This window comes from Mobula hypostoma, chromosome 1 (assembly GCF_963921235.1).
Source record: "Mobula hypostoma chromosome 1, sMobHyp1.1, whole genome shotgun sequence".
Classification (NCBI taxonomy): Eukaryota; Metazoa; Chordata; class Chondrichthyes; order Myliobatiformes; family Myliobatidae; genus Mobula; species Mobula hypostoma.
In genome coordinates, this window is record NC_086097.1 from 242080821 (window position 1) to 242103693 (window position 22873).

A 22873-nucleotide genomic window follows, 5' to 3' on the forward strand; every position below is an offset into this window, starting at 1 on the left:
GCCCCTCCGTCACTACCATTCTGTGCCTCAAACAATCCTTTCAGGTGAGGTGAAACTTCACCTGCGAGTCTGTTGGGGTCACAGACTGTGCCCATGCTCCCAGTGTGGCCTTCTGTATATCGGTGAGACCTGACGTAAATTGGAAGTGCGCTTTGCCGAGCACTGGTCCACCAGAAGATGGGGTGTCTCCCGGTGGCCATCCATTTTAATTCCACTTCCCATTCCCATTCTGATATGTCAATCCATAGCCTCCTCTACTGTCACGAGGCTGCTCTCAGGTTGAAGGAACAACACCTTGTATTCCATCTGGGTAGTGTCCAACATGATGGCATGAACTTTGATTTCTAGATCTAACGGTAATGGCCCCCCCCCCCGCCACCAGTCTGCATCTCCTTTTACCTCTCACCTTATCTCCTTGCGTGCCCATTGCCTCCCTCTGGTGCTGCTACCCCCTTTTCTTTCTTCCATGGCCTTCTGTCGTCTCCAATCAGATTTCCCCTTCTCCAGCCCTGTATCTCTTTCGCCATCAACTTCCCAGCTGTTTACTTTCTAGCTCCCCCTCCTGGTTTCACTTATCACCTTGTTTCTCTCTCCCCTCCCCATCTTTTAAATCTGCTCATCTTTTTTCCTACAGTTCTGCCAAAGGCTCAAAACGTCGACTGTACTTTTTTTCCATAGATGCTGCCTGGCCTGCTGAGTTTCTCCAGCATTTTGTGTGTGTTGCTTAAATGATGGAATAGATGGCTTTGTTGCCAAGTTTGCAGATGATATGAAGATTGCTGGAGGGGCAGGTAGTGTTAAGGAAGCAGGAAGGCTGCAGAAGGACTTGGATTAGGAGAACGGGCAAGAAAGTGACAAAATAAAATACAAAGTTGGAAATGCATGGTCATGCACTTTGGTAGAATAAATAAATGTGCAGACCATTTTCTAAATGGGGAGAAAATCCAAAAATCTTTATACTTTTGTCGCCAAACAATTGATACCAGAGCGTACAATCATCACAGCGATATTTGATTCTGCGCTTTCTGCTCCCTGGATTACAAATATTAAATATTAAAAATAGTAAAAATTAGTAAATATTAAATTTTTAAATTATTAATCATTAATAGAAAAATGGAAAGTAAGGTAGTGCAAAAAAACCGAGAGGCAGGTTGGGATATTTGGAGGGTATGACCCAGATCCGGGTCAAAATCTGAGCTGCAAAGAGACTTGGGAGTTCTTGTACAGAATATCCTAAAGGTTAACTTGCAGGTTGAATCAGTGGTAAGGAAGGCAAATGCAATATTAACACTCATTTCAAGAGGTCTAGAATACAAGAGCAGGGATGTGATGCTGGGGCTTTATAAGGCACTGGTGAGACCTCACTTCGAGTATTGTGAACAATTTTTGGCTCCTCATCTAAGAAAAGATGTGCTGGCATTGGAGAGGGTTCAGTGGAGGTTCACAGTGATGATTCTGGGAATGAAAAGGTTATCATATGAGGAACGGTTGACTCTGGGCATGTTCTTGCTGGAATTTAGAAGGATATGTGGTGGGGAATCTCATTGAAATCTTTTGAATATTGAAAGGGCTAGACAGAGTAGGTATGGAAAGGATGTTTCCCATGGTGGGGGAGGCTCGGGCAAGGGGGTACAATCTCAGGATAGAGGGGTGTCCATTTAAAACAGATGCAGAGAAATTTCTTTAGCCAGAGGGTGGTGAATTTGTTACCAAAGGTAGTTGTGAAGGCCAGGTCACTAGGTGTGTTTGTGTGTACTTAAGGCAGAGATTAATAGGTTTTTGTTCAGGCACGGCACCAATGGTTGCAGGGAGAAGGGTGGGGGGGTGCGGGGGAAGAGGATCAGCCATGATTGAATGGTGGAGCAGACTTGATGGGCCAAATAGCCTAATTCTGCTCTTGTGTCTTATGGTCTAAAAGTAAAGAAAGAAGATCTTGGACTTGAGGTGTATATGAGGGTAGTAGAGTTGATGACCTCCAGTACCTGGTCTGTGTTGATGTAAGCTACTTGCAGAAGATGTGGAATTGTTCTTTAAAATTGTATTGGTCTTTATTCCTGCAGTGTGGGATACCAATAAATGAGAGGTCAGAAGAGATTGTGCTACATATAAGTAGAAGTTTGGGTATAATTTTGAGCTGAATGGAGATGTTCTGCAAGGCAAATAACCAATATGCCTTTAGTATCCCCATTCTTTCATTTATGAGCAATAAATACGGTATGTTAAATTCAAAGGGGAGCACAAGATTATTTTGCTTGCAAAATGTGTTTGAAGTCATTGGGAATGGAATATGCAAAGATAATGCTTGTCATTCTTTGTATAAGCAACTACTGTTAGCTTAAGGGCTGAGTTGTGGGGAGGGGAGAGGGGTTGTGATGCTGGATGTCGATTATTGAGGTACCTTTAAATGGCTGGTTTGGGATTTCATTTGTACATCCATCTTAAGTTGTAGAGTATTTAAATGCTTTTGAAAGGGAATTTATTGTGCTAGTCGGTGTCAAGTTTGTGTAGAAGGCACTGTTATTAAATTGCACTTTTTTTGATCAGTTACCCCATAACATCCGGTAGAATTTCTTCTGACTCATTTGTATATTAAGTGCTGATAGCATGTTCCTTTCTGCTCTGATCAAACTATTACTCATTTTATTACGGCCCAAAGTCAGCTAACTTCAATGTCGGGTAGGAATTGGATGTGTTTTCTAAATCGCAGTTTCACCCGATGTTCTTGATTGTCAAAGATCATTTGCCTCAAGCTTTCACTCCCCTTAAATTCCCTCCGTCAATTTCTGACACGTCCTTTCCCTTTCTCTGGCTCTGTCTCCATCTCTGAAGACAAACTGTCAACTGACATTTTATGAACTTACCAGTACCCACAATTATCTTTACTATACCTCTTCCCTCCAGGTTTACTTAAAAAATGCTATTCCCTTTCTCAGTTCCTTTGTCTCTACCACATCTGTTCCCAAGATGCTGCTTTCCTTTCCATGACATCAGAGATGTTGACAGCATGTTCCTTTCTGCTCCAATCAAACTATTACTCATTTTCATAACAGCCCCAAATCAGCTAACTTCAAAAATCAAAGATGTCCTCCTTCAAAGAACACAGTTTCCCTTCTTCCACCACTGATGCTTACCCGAATGTCTGCCTTAAGAGTGATAGATTTCCTCGTCCTTGCCTACCACCCCATGAGCCTCCGCATCCAAAGCATTATTTTCCGCAACTTCTGCCATCTCCAAAGGGATCCTACCACTATTCTTTACTTCCCTCTCTCTCTGCTTTCTGAGGGGTCGCTCCCTCTGTGATTTCCCTTGTTCATTCGTCCCTCCCAGCACTTAGCCTTGAAAAGTGTCCAAAGTGCTACATCTAACCATTCATATAAACATAGAAAATAGGTGCAGGAGTAGGCCATTCGGCCCTTCGAGCCTGCACCGCCATTTATTATGATCATGGCTGATCATCCAACTCAGAACCCAGCCTTCCCTCCATACCCCCTGACCCCTGTAGCCACAAGGGCCATATCTAACTCCCTCTTAAACATAGCCAATGAACTGGCCTCAACAGTTTCCTGTGGCAGAGAATTCCACAGATTCACCACTCTCTGTGTGAAGAAGTTTTTCCTAATCTCGGTCCTAAAAGGCTTCCCCTCTATCCTCAAACTGTGACCCCTCGTTCTGGACCTCCCCAACATCGGGAACAATCTTCCCGCATCTAGCTTGTCCAATCCCTTTAGGATCTTATACGTTTCAATCAGATCCCCCCTCAATCTTCTAAATTCCAACGAGTACAAGCCCAGTTCATCCAGTCTTTCTTCATATGAAAGTCCTGCCATCCCAGGAATCAATCTGGTGAACCTTCTTTGTACTCCCTCTATGGCAAGGATGTCTTTCCTCAGATTAGGGGACCAAAACTGCACACAATACTCCAGGTGTGGTCTCACCAAGGCCTTGTACAACTGCAGTAGTACCTCCCTGCTCCTGTACTCGAATCCTCTCGCTATAAATGCCAGCATACCATTCGCCTTTTTCACCGCCTGCTGTACCTGCATGCCCACTTTCAATGACTGGTGTATAATGACACCCAGGTCTCGTTGCACCTCCCCTTTTCCTAATCGGCCACCATTCAGATAATAATCTGTTTTCCTGTTCTTGCCACCAAAGTGGATAACCTCACATTTATCCACATTAAATTGCATCTGCCATGAATTTGCCCACTCACCTAACCTATCCAAGTCATCCTGCATCCTCTTAGCATCCTCCTCACTGCTAACACTGCCGCCCAGCTTCGTGTCATCCGCAAACTTGGAGATGCTGCATTTAATTCCCTCATCCAAGTCATTAATATATATTGTAAACAACTGGGGTCCCAGCACTGAGCCTTGCGGTACCCCACTAGTCACCGCCTGCCATTCTGAAAAGGTCCCGTTTATTCCCACTCTTTGCTTCCTGTCTGCTAACCAATTCTCCAGCCACACCAATACCTTACCCCCAATACCGTGTGCTTTAAGTTTGCACACTAATCTCCTGTGTGGGACCTTGTCAAAAGCCTTTTGAAAATCCAAATATACCACATCCACTGGTTCTCCCCTATCCACTCTACTAGTTACATCCTCAAAAAATTCTATGAGATTCGTCAGACATGATTTTCCTTTCACAAATCCATGCTGACTTTGTCCGATGATTTCACCGCTTTCCAAATGTGCTGTTATCACATCCTTGATAACTGACTCCAGCAGTTTCCCCACCACCGACGTTAGGCTAACCGGCCTATAATTCCCCAGTTTCTCTCTCCCTCCTTTTTTAAAAAGTGGAGTTACATTAGCCACCCTCCAATCCTCAGGAACTAGTCCAGAATCTAACGAGTTTTGAAAAATTATCACTAATGCATCCACTATTTCTTGGGCTACTTCCTTAAGCACTCTGGGATGCAGACCATCTGGCCCTGGGGATTTATCTGCCTTCAATCCCTTCAATTTACCTAACACCACTTCCCTACTAACATGTATTTCACTCAGTTCCTCCATCTCACTGGACCCTCTGTCCCTTACTATTCCTGGAAGATTATTTATGTCCTCCTTAGTGAAGACAGAACCAAAGTAATTATTCAATTGGTCTGCCATGTCCTTGCTCCCCATAATCAATTCACCTGTTTCTGTCTGCAGGGGACCTACATTTGTCTTTATCAGTCTTTTCCTTTTTACATATCTATAAAAGCTTTTACAGTCCGTTTTTATGTTCTCTGCCAGTTTTCTCTCATAATCTTTTTTCCCCTTCCTAATTAAGCCCTTTGTCCTCCTCTGCTGAACTCTGAATTTCACCTAGAAATCTTTGAATCTAGTACTCCGGATGCAGCCTTCTCTACGTTGGTGAGACCCAAGGTAAATTGGGGGACCACTTTGTCAAACACCTCTGCACCATCAAAAGCGGAACTTCCCAGTAGCCAAACATCAATCCATGGACACCTGTTCTGCCACAGCAAGACCACCCTCAGAGTGAACCTTGTATTCTGTTGGGGTAACCTCCCACCTGATGGCATGAGTATCAATTTCTCCTTCAGTAAACACATTCTCCTCTATTCCTCACTGTCACCTTTAACTGCTTCTCACCTCTATGGTCCTCTCTCCTCTTTCAGATTCCTTCCACTCCAGCCTTTTCTTTTGGCAGAAAAAATAAACGGGCAGACTATTATTTAAATGGGGAAAGAATTCAAAGTTCTGAGATGCAAAGGGACTTGGGAGTCCTCGTACAGGATACCCTTAAAGTTAACCTCCAGATTGAGTCAGTAGTGAAGAAGGCGAATGCAATGTTGGCATTCATTTCTAGAGGAATAGAGTATAGGAGCAGGGATGTGATGTTGAGGCTCTATAAGGCGCTGGTGAGACCTCACTTGGAGTACTGTGGGCAGTTTTGGTCTCCTTATTTAAGAAAGGATGTGCTGACGTTGGAGAGGGTACAGAGAAGATTCACCAGAATGATTCCGGGAATGAGAGGGTTAACATATGAGGAATGTTTGTCCGCTCTTGGACTGTATTCCTTGGAGTTTAGAAGAATGAGGGGAGATCTCATAGAAACATTTCGAATGTTAAAAGGCATGGACAGTGTGGATGTGGCAAAGTTGTTTCCCATGATGGGGGAGTCTAGTACGAGAGGGCATGATTTAAGGATTGAAGCGCGCCCATTCAGAACAGAAATACGAAGAAATATTTTTAGAGGGTGGTGAATCTATGGAATTTGTTGCCACGGGCAGCAGTGGAGGCCAAGTCATTGGGTGTATTTAAGGCAGAGATTGACAGGTATCTGAGTAGCCAGGGCATCAAAGCTTATGGTGAGAAGGCAGGGGAGTGGGACTAAATAGGAGAATGGATCAGCTCATGATAAAATGGCGGAGCAGACTCGATGGGCCGAATGGCCTACTTCTGCTCCTTTGTCTTATGGTCTTATATTTCCTACCTGCCTAGCTTCACCTATCACCATGTAGCTGTCTTCCATCCCCTCCCCCCAGCTCTTTATTCTGTTGAATAACTGAGAAATCATTTTTATCCATACTGTTTATATAAATGTGGATTTCTTTTTGTATCAGTTATACTTTAGTCATGCTGTCGTATAGCACGGAAACAGACCCCTTGCCCATTGTCTCTGTACCAGCTCCCAAAGTCTCAAATGCACACAGCAAAGTGCAAAATGTATCTGCTGCCACTTACTGCTGCACTATTCTGAAAGGTTTGTTTCTGGTTTTGGACCGTTAGTCATTTTTAATCTGATCACTTTATTAACTATTTGGTTATGAAGATCTCCATGCTCTGTTGTGGCTGCTTTGTGTTTATTGATCGTGGTCTTTTCAGTTATTTAATGAAATTCTGGCTGTTTTTGGCAAGGTGGCTAGCATCTATAGTCTTCACTGATCTGAGATTAGTATAATTGGGTTCTGAAAGAGCTTTGGAAGACCTTTTACTATTTTGCTTGAACTGTTTCTGTCTTCATTTGCTGTAAATTAATCTTCAAAGATTCAAAATACATTTATTATCGAAGTATGTAGCATACAACCCTGAAATTCATCTTCCCCGTAGAGAGCCATGAAATAAACAGCTATCGAACTTATCTGTTCAAAGAAAAACAAAAACATCATTCTCCCCCCCCCCCGCCCCTCCAACGTGCAAATGGCAGTAACCTTGAATAGGTAACTAGCGTTGCTGTGCTATGTACTGTAGCAGTCAATCAGTTTTGTTCCTTCACTCACCCCACCCACCCACATCACCATTGCAGTCCTGTTCCATAAATTTCATAAGAATATCACGACAGATGAAAGATGACCTTGAAGCTTGTCCTTCTAGCTCCTCTAAAGATGAATTATAGGGAACATAATTTCTTTAAAAAAAGGCACTGTAGTCCATTTTTGGCAAAAAGTATCAAGAGTATATTTAAGAGGAAAATTGATAGTTTTCAGCCTGCATAGAGTTGCCCATGTTATTTTATGCTTGTTATTTATTACTGTTTGTTTATATTTGCAGTTTGCTGTCCATTGATCCTGTCTACAGTTACTGTTCTCTAGATTTGCTGAGTATGCCTGCAGGAAAAGAATCTCAGGGGCAGGGTTGTATGTGGTGACATATGTACTATGAATTTTGACATATCCTATCTTAACTATAGGCTGATAATTAACCAGGCATGAAGTGAGACAAATTTGTACATTTTTACCCTTGCTAATTTTATGGTCTGTGTTATCTTGTTTATTTTGAACTTTTCATGCTAATTAGTGGTGGTTTGTAAGTTGCTTAGTTTTTTTCTGTCACTTGGTTAATGTTTGTCTGCTTATCTATTAAATGATTTATTCTTCCATGCATCATTGCTGTTTGTTTTGTCCTTGTAGAATTTGTATTCCCCTTCACATAGTCATTGTCATCGATTCAAACAACACAAACAGACCCTGCAGCCCACCATTTCGTGTCAACCGTTAAATACAAGTAAATTATTTCCATTTAATATCACTTGGTTTATATCCTTCCATGTCTTGGGGATTCAAGTGTTATCTACATGCTGATAATATTAATTGAGAGTGCTGTCACTATCACCCACTGAGCAGTGCCTTCAGATTGCATTCGCCCTCTTGATGGAAAAAGCTCTTTCTCAGATTCCCTTGTAAACCTTGTCCTCTTCTGCTGCTTTCTGTTAAAACACCGGCCCACCACCTCTGTTCCAAGGAAAATATATCCATAGAACTTGACTCCCCATAATTGTCCATTTTCTCAGCTGAACAGTCTCACTGTAGCTTACAAATATTCTCTTCCAAATAATTTTTTTTTGCAAATTTACTAATCATGTATACTAGTATCTAATTTATTAAAATACATAGCAAATAATGAAGATTCTTTACTGATCCCTGTGGGGAATTTCTGATTACAGGTTTCTGGTCATAAAACCAACTCTTCATCACCTCTGCTTCCTAACAAGCCAGTTTTACTTGCGTCCCATGGACTCTAGCCTTTTATACTAATTTCCCACATGGGGCCTAGTGAAATGTGCATCAGACCTGTTGCCTCAAAGTATCCATCAAACACTGGACTAACTTCTTGGGTTTAGCAACATCTATAGAGGCTAAAGATGTAAGTCAATATTTCAGGTTGAGAATCTGCATCAGTTCTTCTCAGCACAGATTGCCAATTTAATCATACTTCTGTTTCCTTAGTTGCCCTCTTGCCCTTAACATATATTCAAAATAATTCACATAAAAGTTGCTGGTGAATGCAGCAGGCCAGGCAGCTAAGCTCTTCTTTCAGTTAGTCCTGATGAAGGGTCTCAGCCCGAAACGTCAACTGTACCTCTTCCAAGAGATGTTGCCTGGCCTGCTGCGTTCACCATCAACTTTTATGTGTGTTGCTTGAAATTTCAGCATCTGCAGATTTCCTTGTGTTTGCATTCAAATTAATTCAGTATTGTCTTGCAGTAATATTTCATTCCCCTTCTCTAGTCACTACTTTTATTCTTTTTTCACTTCTCTCTATACCTGCCTTTTATGTTGCTTTTTTAATTATTTTAAATGGAAAATATCCTTTAAAATGCAGGAATTCTTGTACTTAATGTCCATTACTGTCACCTCTGGCTGTGAACCCTTTCTTTTCCACTTTTGAATGACTCCCAAGTTGTTGGATGTAGATTTAGTGCAATTAGCTGCTCTATCTATTTTAGTCAGATTCCTGGACCATCCTTATCTCCTTTCACAGCTATGATGAAACTTGCAGCTATGGTCATTTTCAAAGTGCTTCCTTGCTGAATTCCCTAAGGTTAGACCAGTACTACCCCTTCTCAAACAAGAGAAAATCTGCAAATGCTGGAAATTCAAGCAACATACACAAAATGCTGGAGGAACTCAGCAGGCCGGGCAGCATCTATGGAAAAAAAAGTACAGTTGACTTTTTGGGCCCAGACCCTTTGGCAGGACAGAAGGGTCTCTGCCTGAAATGTCGATTGTACTTCTTTCCATAGATGCTGTCTGGCCAACTGAGTTCCTCCAGCATTTTGTGTGTGTTGCTACTCCTTCTCAAACAGGAATATCCACATACAGGTTTACAAAACTTTCCTGGGCACATCTTAAAATTCACGCCTTATCTGTCTTTCATACTTTAAGCAGTATTTATTGATTATGATTCTGTACTCTGGAATGTTGAATTTCCAGTTCTTTCAAACATGTCTTTTTGATAGCAACGTCGTATACCCTGTCCCCACATTCTGATCAATAAGTCCTGGTTTAGTTGTTCTCTGCATTACAATAGGTGTGATGTAGCCTTGAATTTCCTGTATTGTACCCTCTCTGTTCTGCCTTTAGGATTGATATTTTTCCTCACCTTTCTCCCTCAATACTTGTCCTTTTTAGCAATATGCACAACCACATTTTCTGATTATTTACCCTTCTCTTTGAGAATGCCCTGTGGCTCTTTGACCCTGATGCCAGAGTTAAAAGAACCACTCAGGATGCTCATTTATGACCACTGAAGTGCCTGTATATTGTCTTCCCCATTAAATCTCCTACTGCTAATTCCCTTGGACTTTCGCTCATGCATCCTTATGGAGTTGACTCGCCCACTGTACCTGATCTTGGATTTAAGTGAACTCTTCAGAGATGCATACACCTGCACCACTTTCTTACACAAATAAATGGTTTTGGAGACATGCAGTTAAGGCCTTATGACTGCTTCCTGTCAACTAACTGCCAGTCATCCATTGCTTCCCTGCTGGCATTTTCTTAAGCTGTAGATTAACCACTTCTGAAGACTTGCTGTCCAATATAGTGCCTTGTGTTGTACGAGTGCCCCAAAACTCAGCATTTATGCTTGCTGAACTGGAGGCAGTTCTACTGATTTAATGTCCAGAGCAGTTGCAGAGAAGGGCGGAGGGCAAGATGCAAATCCATAGAGGTGGAATATAGAGGTTTTGTTTGCCGCTTGCTGTGCCGAACCTACTTTCTCCATGGCTGCAAAGAAAAGACCCATCAGGACTATAATAGAGGCTGCTGAGCAAGCCTCCAGATGGCTACGGATCAAGAGGTGTGAACCATGGACCAATGCTGCTGGGAAACAAGCCAGGACCTGATCAACCCTGGCTGGGTCATCTGGGTGAGGGTGTTGATGTTGAAAGACCCGAAACACCTGATGACCCCAGGTTACATCACTGATATGATCCTCAGCATCAGGATGCCAACATTTTACAAAGATCCAAATAGGTTATGATTATGCAACTGATCTGAAAAGCAACTCCTCTGACTGTGCATTGACCTTTCAAAAGTGTGGTGAACAGTCACCCATTGTAACTGCTGTTCAGAATGGCAGGCGGTGACTAGTGGGGTACCGTAAGGCTCAGTGCTGGGACCCCAGTTGTTTACAATATATATTAATGACTTGGATGAGGGAATTAAATGCAGCATCTCCAAGTTTGCGGATGACACGAAGCTGGGTGGCAGTGTTAGCTGTGAGGAGGATGCTAAGAGGATGCAGGGTGACTTGGATAGGTTGGGTGAGTGGGCAAATTCATGGCAGATGCAATTTAATGTGGATAAATGTGAAGTTATCCACTTTGGTGGCAAAAATAGGAAAACAGATTATTATCTGAATGGTGGCCGATTAGGAAAAGGGGAGGTGCAACGAGACCTGGGTGTCATTATACACCAGTCATTGAAAGTGGGCATGCAGGTACAGCAGGCGGTGAAAAAGGCGAATGGTATGCTGGCATTTATAGCGAGAGGATTCGAGTACAGGAGCAGGGAGGTACTACTGCAGTTGTACAAGGCCTCGGTGAGACCACACCTGGAGTATTGTGTGCAGTTTTGGTCCCCTAATCTGAGGAAAGACATCCTTGCCATAGAGGGAGTACAAAGAAGGTTCACCAGATTGATTCCTGGGATGGCAGGACTTTCATATGAAGAAAGACTGGATGAACTGGGCTTGTACTCATTGGAATTTAGAAGATTGAAGGGGGATCTGATAGAAACGTATAAGATCCTAAAGGGATTGGACAGGCTAGATGCAGGAAGATTGTTCCCGATGTTGGGGAAGTCCAGAACGAGGGGCCACAGTTTGAGGATAGAGGGGAAGCCTTTTAGGACCGAGATTAGGAAAAACTTCTTCACACAGAGAGTGGTGAATCTGTGGAATTCTCTGCCACAGGAAACAGTTGAGGCCAGTTCATTGGCTATATTTAAGAGGGAGTTAGATATGGCCCTTGTGGCTACGGGGGTCAGGGGGTATGGAGGGAAGGCTGGGGCGGGGTTCTGAGTTGGAGGATCAGCCATGATCATAATAAATGGCGGTGCAGGCTCGAAGGGCCAAATGGCCTACTCCTGCACCTATATTCTATGTTTCTAAATTATAACCTTAAGTAGATAAATTATACTTTATTGATCCCAAAGGAAATTACAATGTCACTGTAGCAATACAAGTGCACAAATATAAATATAAGAAAAGTGAGAAAGAATAAAAAAAGTTCCCACAAACAGTCTAACTGGTGGGGGAAGGGGGGGGTGGTCAATCACTTCCCCGCTATAGGTTGATTTCAACTACTGCACAGAGTCTTGTCATCTTCAGAAGTTTTCTGATGACTCTGCCATAGTTGGGTGCATCAGCAAGGGAGATGAGGCTGAGTACAGGGCTACGGTAGGAAACTTTGTCACATGGTGTGAGCAGAATTATCTGCAGCTTAATGTGAAAAAGACTAAGGAGCTGGTGGTAGACCTGAGGAGAGCTAAGGTACCGGTGACCCCTGTTTCCATCCGGGGGTCAGTGTGGACATGGTGGAGGATTACAAATACCTGGGGATACGAATTGACAATAAACTGGACCGGTCAAAGAACACTGAGGCTGTCTACAAGAAGGGTCAGAGCTGTCTCTAATTCCTGAGGAGACTGAGGTCCTTTAACATCTGCCGGATGATGCTGAGGATGATCTACGAGTCTGTGGTGGCCAGTGCGATCATGTTTGCTGTTGTGTGCTGGGGCAGCAGGCTGATGGTAGCAGGCACCAACAGAATCAACAAACTCATTCATAAGGCCAGTGATGTTGTGGGGATGGAACTGGATTCTCTGACGGTGGTGTCTGAAAAGAGGATGCTGTCCAAGTTGCATGCCATCTTGGACAATGTCTCCCATCCACTACATAATGTACTGGGTGGGCACAGGAGTACATTCAGCCAGAGACTCATTCCACCGATATGCAACACAGAGCGTCATAGGAAGTCATTCCTGCCTGTGGCCATCAAACTTTACAACTCCTCCCTTGGAGGCTTAGACACCCTGAGCCAATAGGCTGGTCCTGGACTTATTTCCAGGCATAATTTACATATTGCTATTTAATTATTTATGGTTTTATACTATTTAATTATTTATGGTGCAACTGTAACGAAAACCAATTTCCCCCAGGATCAATAAAGTATGTGACTATGACTCATTATAGAGCCTAATGGCTGAGGGCAAGAATGACCTCAGTACTCTTTGGAACAGCGCAGTTGTCGTAGTCTGTTACTATAAGTGCTCCTCTGTTCAGCCAAGGTGGCATTCAGAGGGTTAGAAACATTGTTCAGAATTGCCAGGATTTTCCAGAGGGTCCTTTGTTCTACCACAGCCTCCAGTGTGTCCAGTTTGACTCCTATAACAGAGCCAGCCTTTCTAATCAGTTTATTGAACTTGTTGGCATCGTGTTTGTTAATGCCATTGCCCCAGCATACCACTGCAAGGAAGATTGTACTGGTGACAACAAACTGGTAGAACATATGAAGGAGAGGCCTACAAAAGACCTCAGACTCCGCAGGAAGTAGAGGTGACACTAGCCCTTCTTGTACACAACCTCTGTGTTGGTATTCCACTCAAGTCTGTCACCCAGATGCACTGTACTGGAGTTTAGCATAATTTCAACTATGACAATGACAAGAATGTTGCTTCTGAGCTAAGCTGATGAACTGTATTTGTTCTCAAAACCACATAAATTCCTACAAATCAGACCTCTTGATATTTTATATTCACATTAATGAGACTAACCAAAATTCTGTTTCTTCTACAGAGCAATTGCTGAACAGAATACGACAAGATGCCAAAGATGACAATGAGATCCATAAGCGATTAAATAAAGTCAATCGATATATTGGGGAAAAAATAATGGACATTAATAAACAGTGGAGAAAAGCTAAGGCAGAGATATCAAAGTTTAGAAACTGTGAATGTGAGATAGGTTTAAAATGTGATATTCATGCACATTGTGAGAGATCTGAAGTACCCATCAAGGAAGAAATTGAAACCTTTATCTATGAATAATCTAGTGAGATTTACTGTTTTGCATGGTCAGTCAGAAAGTTCTCTTCATCGAAATTGTTATTAATAATGTACAACTATTATTTGACTACAGTGAAATCTGTTTGTATTCATTTGTTTACCATAGAATTGCAGAGAACTATTTTCTATTAATTTCTGTGTTACTGACCATTTTTATAACATCATTGAAACTGTACAGATAATTATGATTTGTAGAATTCTCCAAAAGCAAACCATTTGGCCCATTGCACATCCACAGTGTCTCGGTCTTTGCTCCTTAATTTTCCTCCCCTTCTCCCTTATCAAGGCTTTTATAGATTATGCATTCATGACTTTCTCCATTGAACAGCCTTCTGAGTTTGATCATTAGTTTTCATTGTTATTTTGCTATTTTTAAATTTAATTTATGCCCTCCATTTATGAAGTCATACATCAATGAATATAGTTACTTTATTATTTCATAGTCCTTTATCATTTTTTGCCATATTTGTACTTGATCAGATCTCTTTAGTTTGGCTGTGAAAGGAGTGTGAATACCTGTAATTCGTCCTCTTAACCAAACTTTCCCATTGGTGTGCTGATTTTCTTTGTATTCTCTCCATTATAATGTGAGGAAACAGTGTAAAACTTAAATTGTGGCTTATTCATGAATGTTCAGATTTGCTTTATAAGCTAGATGCTGGAAATCTTGAGGAACTCAGCAAGTCAGGCAGCATCTATGGAAGGGAATACAGTCATGTTTTGGGCTGATTTCCTTCGTGACTGGAAAGGAAGGGAGAAGAAACTGGAATAAGTAGATGGGGAGAGGGAGAAGCTGGCAGGTGATCAGTGGAAGAGGTAAAAGGGTGAAAGGGGAGCCAAAATGGGAATGGAAAAAGGGTGAGCATGGCCAGAGGGATGGTGGTGGGGAGAAGAAATTACTGGAAGTTAGAAAATCCATGTTCATGCTATCAGGTTGGACACTACCCAGATGTAATAAAAGTTGTTGTTCCTCCACTGAGTGTAATTAAGCTCTGTTTCGGTGGGGATTACAGTGCCCAGTACTTCATTAGCAATTAATATTCACATCATACATCTGAGCAAGTATCTACTCTGACCAAGTCTTGTTGCATGTAGGCTGGGGTAGCTTACCCAGTGAATTGCAAACTGAAATTTAGAAAGTGCAATTATCTGTGTAGTACACCTCTGATGTAGTAGAAGGAAGTTCATTTAAGCAGTAGTTGTGCTTAGATTAATGACTGGATTACAAACTTATTCTTTTGTTGTATATGACTCTAGCCTCTGGAAGATTCATCCTCAATTCTTTATTAAATTCATTATTCCCAGGACCTCTTGTATTATATGTAAAACCATAAAACATAGGACCAAAATTCGGCCTGTCGCGTCTGCTCCGCCATTGAATCATGGCTGATCCTTTTTTCCATCTCCTCAGCCCCACTACCTGTACTCCCTGAAGCCATGTCCAATCAAGAACCTAGCAAGCTCTGCCTTAAATATGCCCAACAACCTGGCCTCCTATTACAGCTGCCTGTGATAATAAATTCCACAAATTTACCACCCTCTGGCTAAAGAAATTTCTCTGCATCTACACATCTACTCTGTCTAGGCCTTTCAACATTTGAAAGGTTTCAGTAAGATCCCCTCTATTCTTCTCAATTCCAGCAAGTACAGACCCAGAGCTATCAAACGTTCATTGTATGATCCTTTCATTGCCAGAATCATCCTTGTGAACCTCCTCTGAACCCTCTCCAATGCCAGCACATCTTTTATTAGTTGAGGAGCCCAAAGCTGTTCACAATACTCAAGGTGAGGTCTCACCTGTGCCTTATAAAGCCTCAGAATCGGATCCCTACTCTTGTATTCTAGACCTCTTGAAATGAATGCTAACATCACATTTGCCTTCCTCACCACTGACTCTACCTGCAAGTAAACTTTTAGGTAGTTCTGCACAAGAACACCCAAGTCCCTTTGCATTTCTGATTTTTGGATTTCTCCCCATTTAGAAAATAGTCTGTACATTTATTTCTATCATGACTACGCATTTTCCAACATTGTATTTCATTTTCCACTCTCTTGCCCATTCTCCTAATCTGTTCGAGTCCTTCTGCAGCCTACCTGTTTCTTCAATATTACCTGCCCCTCCACCTGCAAACTTGCCATCATCAAAATCATTGATATGCAGCACAAAAAGAAGTGATAACATTGACCTCTATGAAACACTACTGCTCACTGGCAGCTAACCAGAAAAGGTTCTTATCCTCCCATTTGTTGAATTCTACCAATTAGCTACTGCTCTAACCATTTCAGTAACTCTCCTGCAAGACCATGGGCTCTTAACTCGGTTAGCAGCCTCATGTGTGGCACCTTGTCAAAAGCCTTCTGAAAGTCCAAATATGCAACATTCATGGCATCTCCTTTATCTATTCTATGTGTAATCTCCTTAAGGAATTCCAACAGCTTTGTCAGGCAAGATTTTCCTTGAAGGAAACCATGCTGACTTTGTCCTAACTTGCCCTGTGTTTCCAAGTGACCCATAACCCTTAACAATTGACTCCAACATCTTCCCAACCACTGAGGTCAGACTAACTGATCTACAATTTCCTTTCTGCTGCCTTCTTCCTTTCTTAAAGAATGGAGTGGCATTTGCAATTTTCCAATCCTCTGGCATCATGCCGGTGTCCAATGATTTTTGAAAGATCATTACTAATGCCTCCACAATCTCTTTCAGAACTCTATAGTGCAGTTCATCTGGTCCAGGTGACTTCTGTACCCTTAGGTCTTGGCCTTTCTCCAGCCTCATTTTCTAGTGGTCCTATATCCACTCTCCTCTCTCTTTTATTTTTTTTTACATTCTTGAAAAAGCTTTTACTATCCACTTTGATATTGTTTGCTAGCCTGCTGCTTTGACATTTCATCTTTTTGCTCCTAATGATTCTTCTAGTTACTTTCTGCAGGGATTTCCCAATCCTCTGTCTTCCCACTAGTCTTTGCTTTGTTGTATGCCCTCTCTTGTTTTTACATTAGCTTTGACTTCCCTTTCATCCACGTTTGTACTATTTTGCCATTTGAGTATTTCTTTGTTTTTGGAATACATCTATACAGTACCTTCCTCATTTTACCCCGAAATTCAAGCCATTGCTGCTCTGCTGGCTTCCCTGCCAGCATCTCCTTCCAAGTTACTTTGACCAAACTCCCCTCTCATATCTCTGTAATTTCCTATACTCCACTGACATACTGTTCTGCCAGGCTTTACTTTCTCCCTATCAAATTTCAAGTTGAACTCAATCATATTGTGATCACCATCTCCTAAGGGTTCTTTTACCTTGAGCTCTCTAATCACCTTTGGTTCATTACTTAACACCCAATACAGTATAGCTGATCCTTGAGTAGGCTCAGCAACAAACTGCTCTTAAAAAGTCATCTCATAGCATTCAACAAACTCACTCTCTTGAGATCCATTACCAACCTAATTTTTCTCAATTGACCTGCATTGTTGGGATACCCCATGGCTATCATAACATTGCCCTTTTGGCACACCTTTTCTATTTCCTGTTTTAATCTGTGGTCCACATCCCAGCTACTATTGGGAGGCCTGTATATAAATACCATCGGGGTCTTTTTATCTTTGCAATTTCTTAACTCAGCCCACAAGGATTCAACATCTTCTGATCCTATCTCAGATCTTTCTACTGCTTTGGTGCCATTCTTTACCAGCAGAGCCACGTCAACCCCCTCTATCTACCTTCCTTGCTATCGCTCCAGTACAACATGTAACCTTGGTCATTAGTTCCCCACTAAAAGCATCTTTCAGCCACGATTCAGAGATGCCTGACCATCTGTAATAATGCAACAAGATCACCCACCTTATTTGTTGTACTTTGTGCATTGAGATTAACACTTTGAGTACTGTATTTGCTACCCTTTTTGATTCTGCATCCCTAATACACTGATACTCATCCCGCTGGCTGAAATTATGTCCTATCATCTGCCTGTCCTTCCTGACTCTGACTGCACGCTATCTTTGCTTTTTTACCATCTGTCCTATTGTGAGTCTCTTCACTATTCCCTTATCAACAGTTATTTGTAGTTTGGCTGAACATTTTCTTACAACTAAGTACTGTCATAAACAAAAGTGTATTTCCTCCTTACTAAAGTTTGTCATTTAAATGTAACTTATGTTTGCCTTCTACTTATAAAATTCTAGTACATTGCTAACTTATTTATTCCATTCTATGAAGTTAAAATTGTATATTATGTATTATAAAGACCACTGTTAATGTGGAGACTAATTCTCTTTTGCTGTCATCTTAAGAGTTACAACCCCTCAGATGCAATATTTTTTTAAAAAAAGTTGACAATAATTATGTAAGCTAATGGAGTTCTACTCATATGTCTCTTTTGTAGTAGTAGTTATGTGATCACCCTTTTAGGCCTTTTTAATTATTGTTCCTGTATTTTAACTTCCTGCTTGTCCTATCAAGTCAATAAATGCTACATTTTTATAGTCTGTTTTATTTTACATCGAACACTCCAACTTCATACAGGCCCTTTAGCCTATGATGTTGCACTGATCTTGTGACTTACTCTGATATCAATCCAACTTCCCTCCTAGCAACACATAGAAGTTGCTGGTGAACGCAGCAGGCAACTTTTATGTGTGTTGCTTGAATTTCCAGCATCTGTAGAATTCCTGTTTGCAACTTCCCTCCTATATTGGCCTCAGTTTTTCTATCATCTATGTGCTTATCTAAGAGTTTCTTAACTTCCTTTGTTTATGTAGGCCCTCCCGCCACCCTCAGGGTCGCTCGGCTCGCTGTCGTCTAGGGCAGCGGTCTAACCACCGTTCTGGATCAAAGTCAAGGCTAAATATTCTGAGATGGCCATGAAAATACTGAAAACATTGCTTCCATTTCCAACATATCTCTGCAATGAATGCAACGAAAACTAAATTGCGGAATAGACTGGACATAAGAAACTCCCTTCGAGTATCACTGTCTCCCATCACCCCTCGATGGCACCGTCTTGTTGTAGGGAAACAAGCCCAGGGCTCCCACTGATTCAGCGATATTGGTGTGTTGCAATGATTTTATATGTTCATACGGGGAAAATATGTGTTGTGTGTTTAATATCCAAACGTTACTTAAAATGTTATGATGCAATTGACTTATATAACCATATAACAATTACAGCACGGAAATAGGCGATCTCTGCCTTTCTAGTCCGTGCCGAATGCTACTCTCATCTAGTACCACCGACCTGCACTCAGCCCATAACCCTCCATTCTTTCTTGACTATATACCGATCCAATTTTTCTTTTAAATGATAATGCCGAACCTGCCTCTACCACTTCTACTGGTAGTTCGTTCAACACTTACTTCAAGCTCCCCTGATAATTGACTTATCGCTATATTCATGCGAGGAAAATATGCACTGTGTGTTTAATATTAAATTCGTTAGATAAACCCTTTTAGAAACGAAATTGAGTGTATTAGCCACTTATCACCTATATAGCGTTCGTGATTAACACCCCTCCCCGAACAGAATCGCAAAGAGTAGGATTTGTAGAAAAAAATAGGCGCGTAAACGCATGCGAAATTCACGCATGCGCACTGGTGCCAGCGCAAGGCTTCATGGTCATTGTAGTCTTTCTTGGGGTAAACCCAACGTATTTGACTACTACTCTTGTTCGTTAGCAACCCTACCACCACCCGCCCCCCCCCCCCCCGGTCGGCCGGTCCGCAAGAATATTGTCAATGCGAAACCGGTCCGCAGTGCAAAAAAGGTTGGAGACCCCTGGTCTAGGGAAACAGCCTCGTGTGAATGCTGTGTGATGTACCCCACCCTGCCCAAATAACAGACAATACACCAGATAAGATTAAATGATTTACAGTTTATAGATATTACTGGAACTATATAATTAATAGATAATAAAATATAAAAGGAAAACAAAAGGCGCCACACTTATCAAAGTCCAATCTCTTAGCGCACAAACAGTTGAAGCTCAAGGACCTTTTCCCTGTGACCCCTCGGACCACCTCGACCGGCCGCCTGGGACCACCAACGGTGGTCGACCAGACGCTCCACACGAGTCCGAGTCCGTTTCCATCTCCTCGCCGAACGCCCTCCTCGGGGTCCGACCCCGTTAGCGGACATTACAGCACCTCATCCATCCTCTGTCTCACTCTCCCGCCTTCTCCCCCACAACCCTGCGCATACAGTATCTACAAATACACCAAAACCGTAACAACTATCCCAATTGGTTAATAGCATCCTCTCATCACACTCTAAACCAAAACAAGCTGCTAGCGCAAACTTTCTCAACGTTTAACACAACAAAGCCGCATTCCCCAGATTAACATAACAAAGACGCCATTTTAATTAGCCTCCGCAGTAACATAAAAGCCGAAACCCCCTTACACTCATTTTTTAAAAAAAAAGCTTACCTCAGACACCCCCTGTACTTTCCACCAATTGGCTAAAATTATGCCCCTTCATAATAAACATTTCCACATTTGGGGAAAAAAAAATTCCAGGCAGCATCCTATTAAAATTTCCTCTGCACCCTCTCTAAAGCTTTCATTCTTATAATGAGGTGACCAGAAGTGAACACAATATTCCAAGTGTAGTCTAACCAGGGTTTTATGGAGCTGCACAGCTGTCTCTATTGTTTTTAAACAATTTACTTTGAGACACTTGCACAACGAGCTAACAGCAGTAGCGGTATTAAATTTGAGTGAGTGATAAATAATGGCCTTGATGTTTTGGGGATAGCTCTCAATGTCTTCAAAATAAATATAGATTAAATATCTGAAGATTAATGGTTCTCATTGGTGGATTGTCACACACATAAAATGCTGGAGAAAATCAGCAAGTCAGGCAGCATTTATGGAGGGGAGTAAACAGATGTCATTTCAGGCCATGATCCTTCATCAGGATTGACATAGGTAGTGCTGCTACCAAGCAGCTTCAGCAGTCTGGGTTTGACTGCACCAATTTTTATGTCCGTGTGGGATTAGCCTGTGTTTTTGGGGAATCCATCCAGTGCTGTGGTTTCTTTCCACATCCCAAAAATGTGTAGCTTTTAACTTGGCTGACTGTGAATGTGAGTGGTAGGGAAATGGGAGGAGTTTATGGACATGTAAAAATGAATTGGTTAGAGAGGCAAAAGTGAGGAATATGATAGTTTTGAGAGCCAGCATAAACTCAATGGGTCCAATGATAAGAAAATATGTGTAATTCTGGCAGTGAATTGTTCAGAAATAGATTTAATATTACTGGCATGTCTCCTAAAGTCTGTTGTTTTGAGGCAGCAGTACTTTACAATACATAAAAACTATAATTTACAATAAATATATATGTTAAGTTAGTGGTGAAAACAATAGTGAGAATAACGTACATGACTTCGTTGTCTATTCAGAAATCTGAGGCGAAAGGGAAGATGCTGTTCGTAAAATGTTGTCTTCAGGCTCACGTAAAGCATTTGCTAACTGCTATGCTACCATGTCATCTCAACTGCAAGCAAACAATCCTCAATACATTTGCAGTGTTAATGAAATAGTATAGGACCCAAGGTATAGGAGCAGAATTAGGGCATTTGGCCCATTGAGTCTGCTGTGCCATTTTATCAAGGCAGATCCATTTTCCCTCTCAGCCTCAATCTTCTGCCTTCTCCCCGTATCCCTTCATGCCCTGACTAATTAAGAATCTATTAACCTCTGCCATAAATATACCTAATGACTTGGCCCCCAAGCTGCTTGTGGCAAAGAGTTCCAGATTCATCATTCTCTGGCTAAAGAAATTCCTCATCTCCATTCTAACAGGATACCCCTCTATTCTGAGGCTGTGTCCTCTCATCTTAGATTCCCCCACCAAAGAAAACACACTCTATCGAGGCTTTTCAACATTCAATAGGTTTTAATGAGGTCACCCCCATTCTTCTGAATTCCAGTGAGCAGAGGCCCAGAGCCATCGAATACTCTTCATATGACAAACCTTTCAAACCTGGAATCATTTTCATGAACCTCCTTTGAAGCCTTAACGACGTCAGCACGTAGCTTCTTAGATAAGGGGCCCAGAACTGCTCACAATACTCCAAGTGAGGCCTCACCAGTGCTTTACAAAGCCTCCATGTTGTATTCTTGTCTTTATATTCTAATGCTCTTGAAATGAATGCTAACATCGCATTTGCGATATGTGTGGAGCTTTTTAGTTCATACCCCACCCACCTATCTCCCCCCACATCTATCACCTGCTGACTTGTACTCCTCCCCCTTTCTACACCTCCTTATTCTGGCTTCTTCCCACTTTTCCAGTCCTGATGAAAGGTCTTGGCCTAAAGTATTGACTGTTTATTCCTCTCCAGAGATGCTGCCTGACCTGCCTCGTCAGCATTTTGTGTGTATTGCTCTACATTTCCAGCATTTACAGAAAACCTCTTGTGCTAAAATTTGTAGTAGTTTTTTTCATTTGGAAACCACTTGGGGTGCCACTGCTGGCTGTGTATCAGAACTACAGCCTCAGATTTCCTTGGCAGGTAAAGAACTGAAATTCCTGTGCTTGTCACCAAATAACTTCCTAATAGCATAACAACTTCCTGATAACAAAAGAGTTAAGGTATATTTAGAGCAACGCATACAAAATGCTGGAGGAACTCAGCCGGTGAGGCAGCATCTTTAAGAGGAATAAATAGCTGACATTTTAAGCCGGGACATTTCATTAGGGGGAAACAGCCAGAATAAGAAGGAGAGGTGAGTGGTAGGAGGACAAGCTAGAAGGTGATAGGTGAAGCCAGGTGGTTGGGGGTGGCGGGGGGGAGGTGAAGTCTGAAGCGGGAAGGTGTAGGTGGAAAAAGTAAAGGGCCGGAGAAGAAGGAATCTGATAGGAGAGGAGAGTAGACCCTGGGAGAAAGGCAGTTGGAGAAATCGATGTCCGTGCCATGCGGTTGGAGGCTACCCAGATATATTATGAGGTGTTGCTCCTCCAACCTGAGATTTATTTGGTTAATGTTTCCATTTTTATTGTCAAATGTGGTGCACCGAAATGCTTTTGCGTGAACACATTTAAAACAATCTGTGATATACTGAATAAATCAAT

At 42.0% G+C, this 22873-nt stretch overlaps 1 protein-coding gene across 2 annotated transcripts in view; it reads left to right on the top strand.

Annotated features, from left to right (window-relative positions):
• The window catches only part of bend5 (BEN domain containing 5), a 51717-nt gene extending 33452 nt beyond the window's left edge, over positions 1-18265 (top strand). Inside the window, exon 6 of one of the 2 annotated variants that reach the window (XM_063066202.1) lies at positions 13533-18265. In XM_063066202.1, coding sequence (XP_062922272.1) covers positions 13533-13783 — 251 coding nt within the window. In that variant the 3' untranslated portion in view covers positions 13784-18265. Of the gene's footprint in view, positions 1-7502; positions 8027-13532 lie in introns of those variants that run through there. The other variant, XM_063066210.1, reaches the window with a different exon arrangement.
• Positions 18266-22873: the final 4608 nt, after the last annotated feature.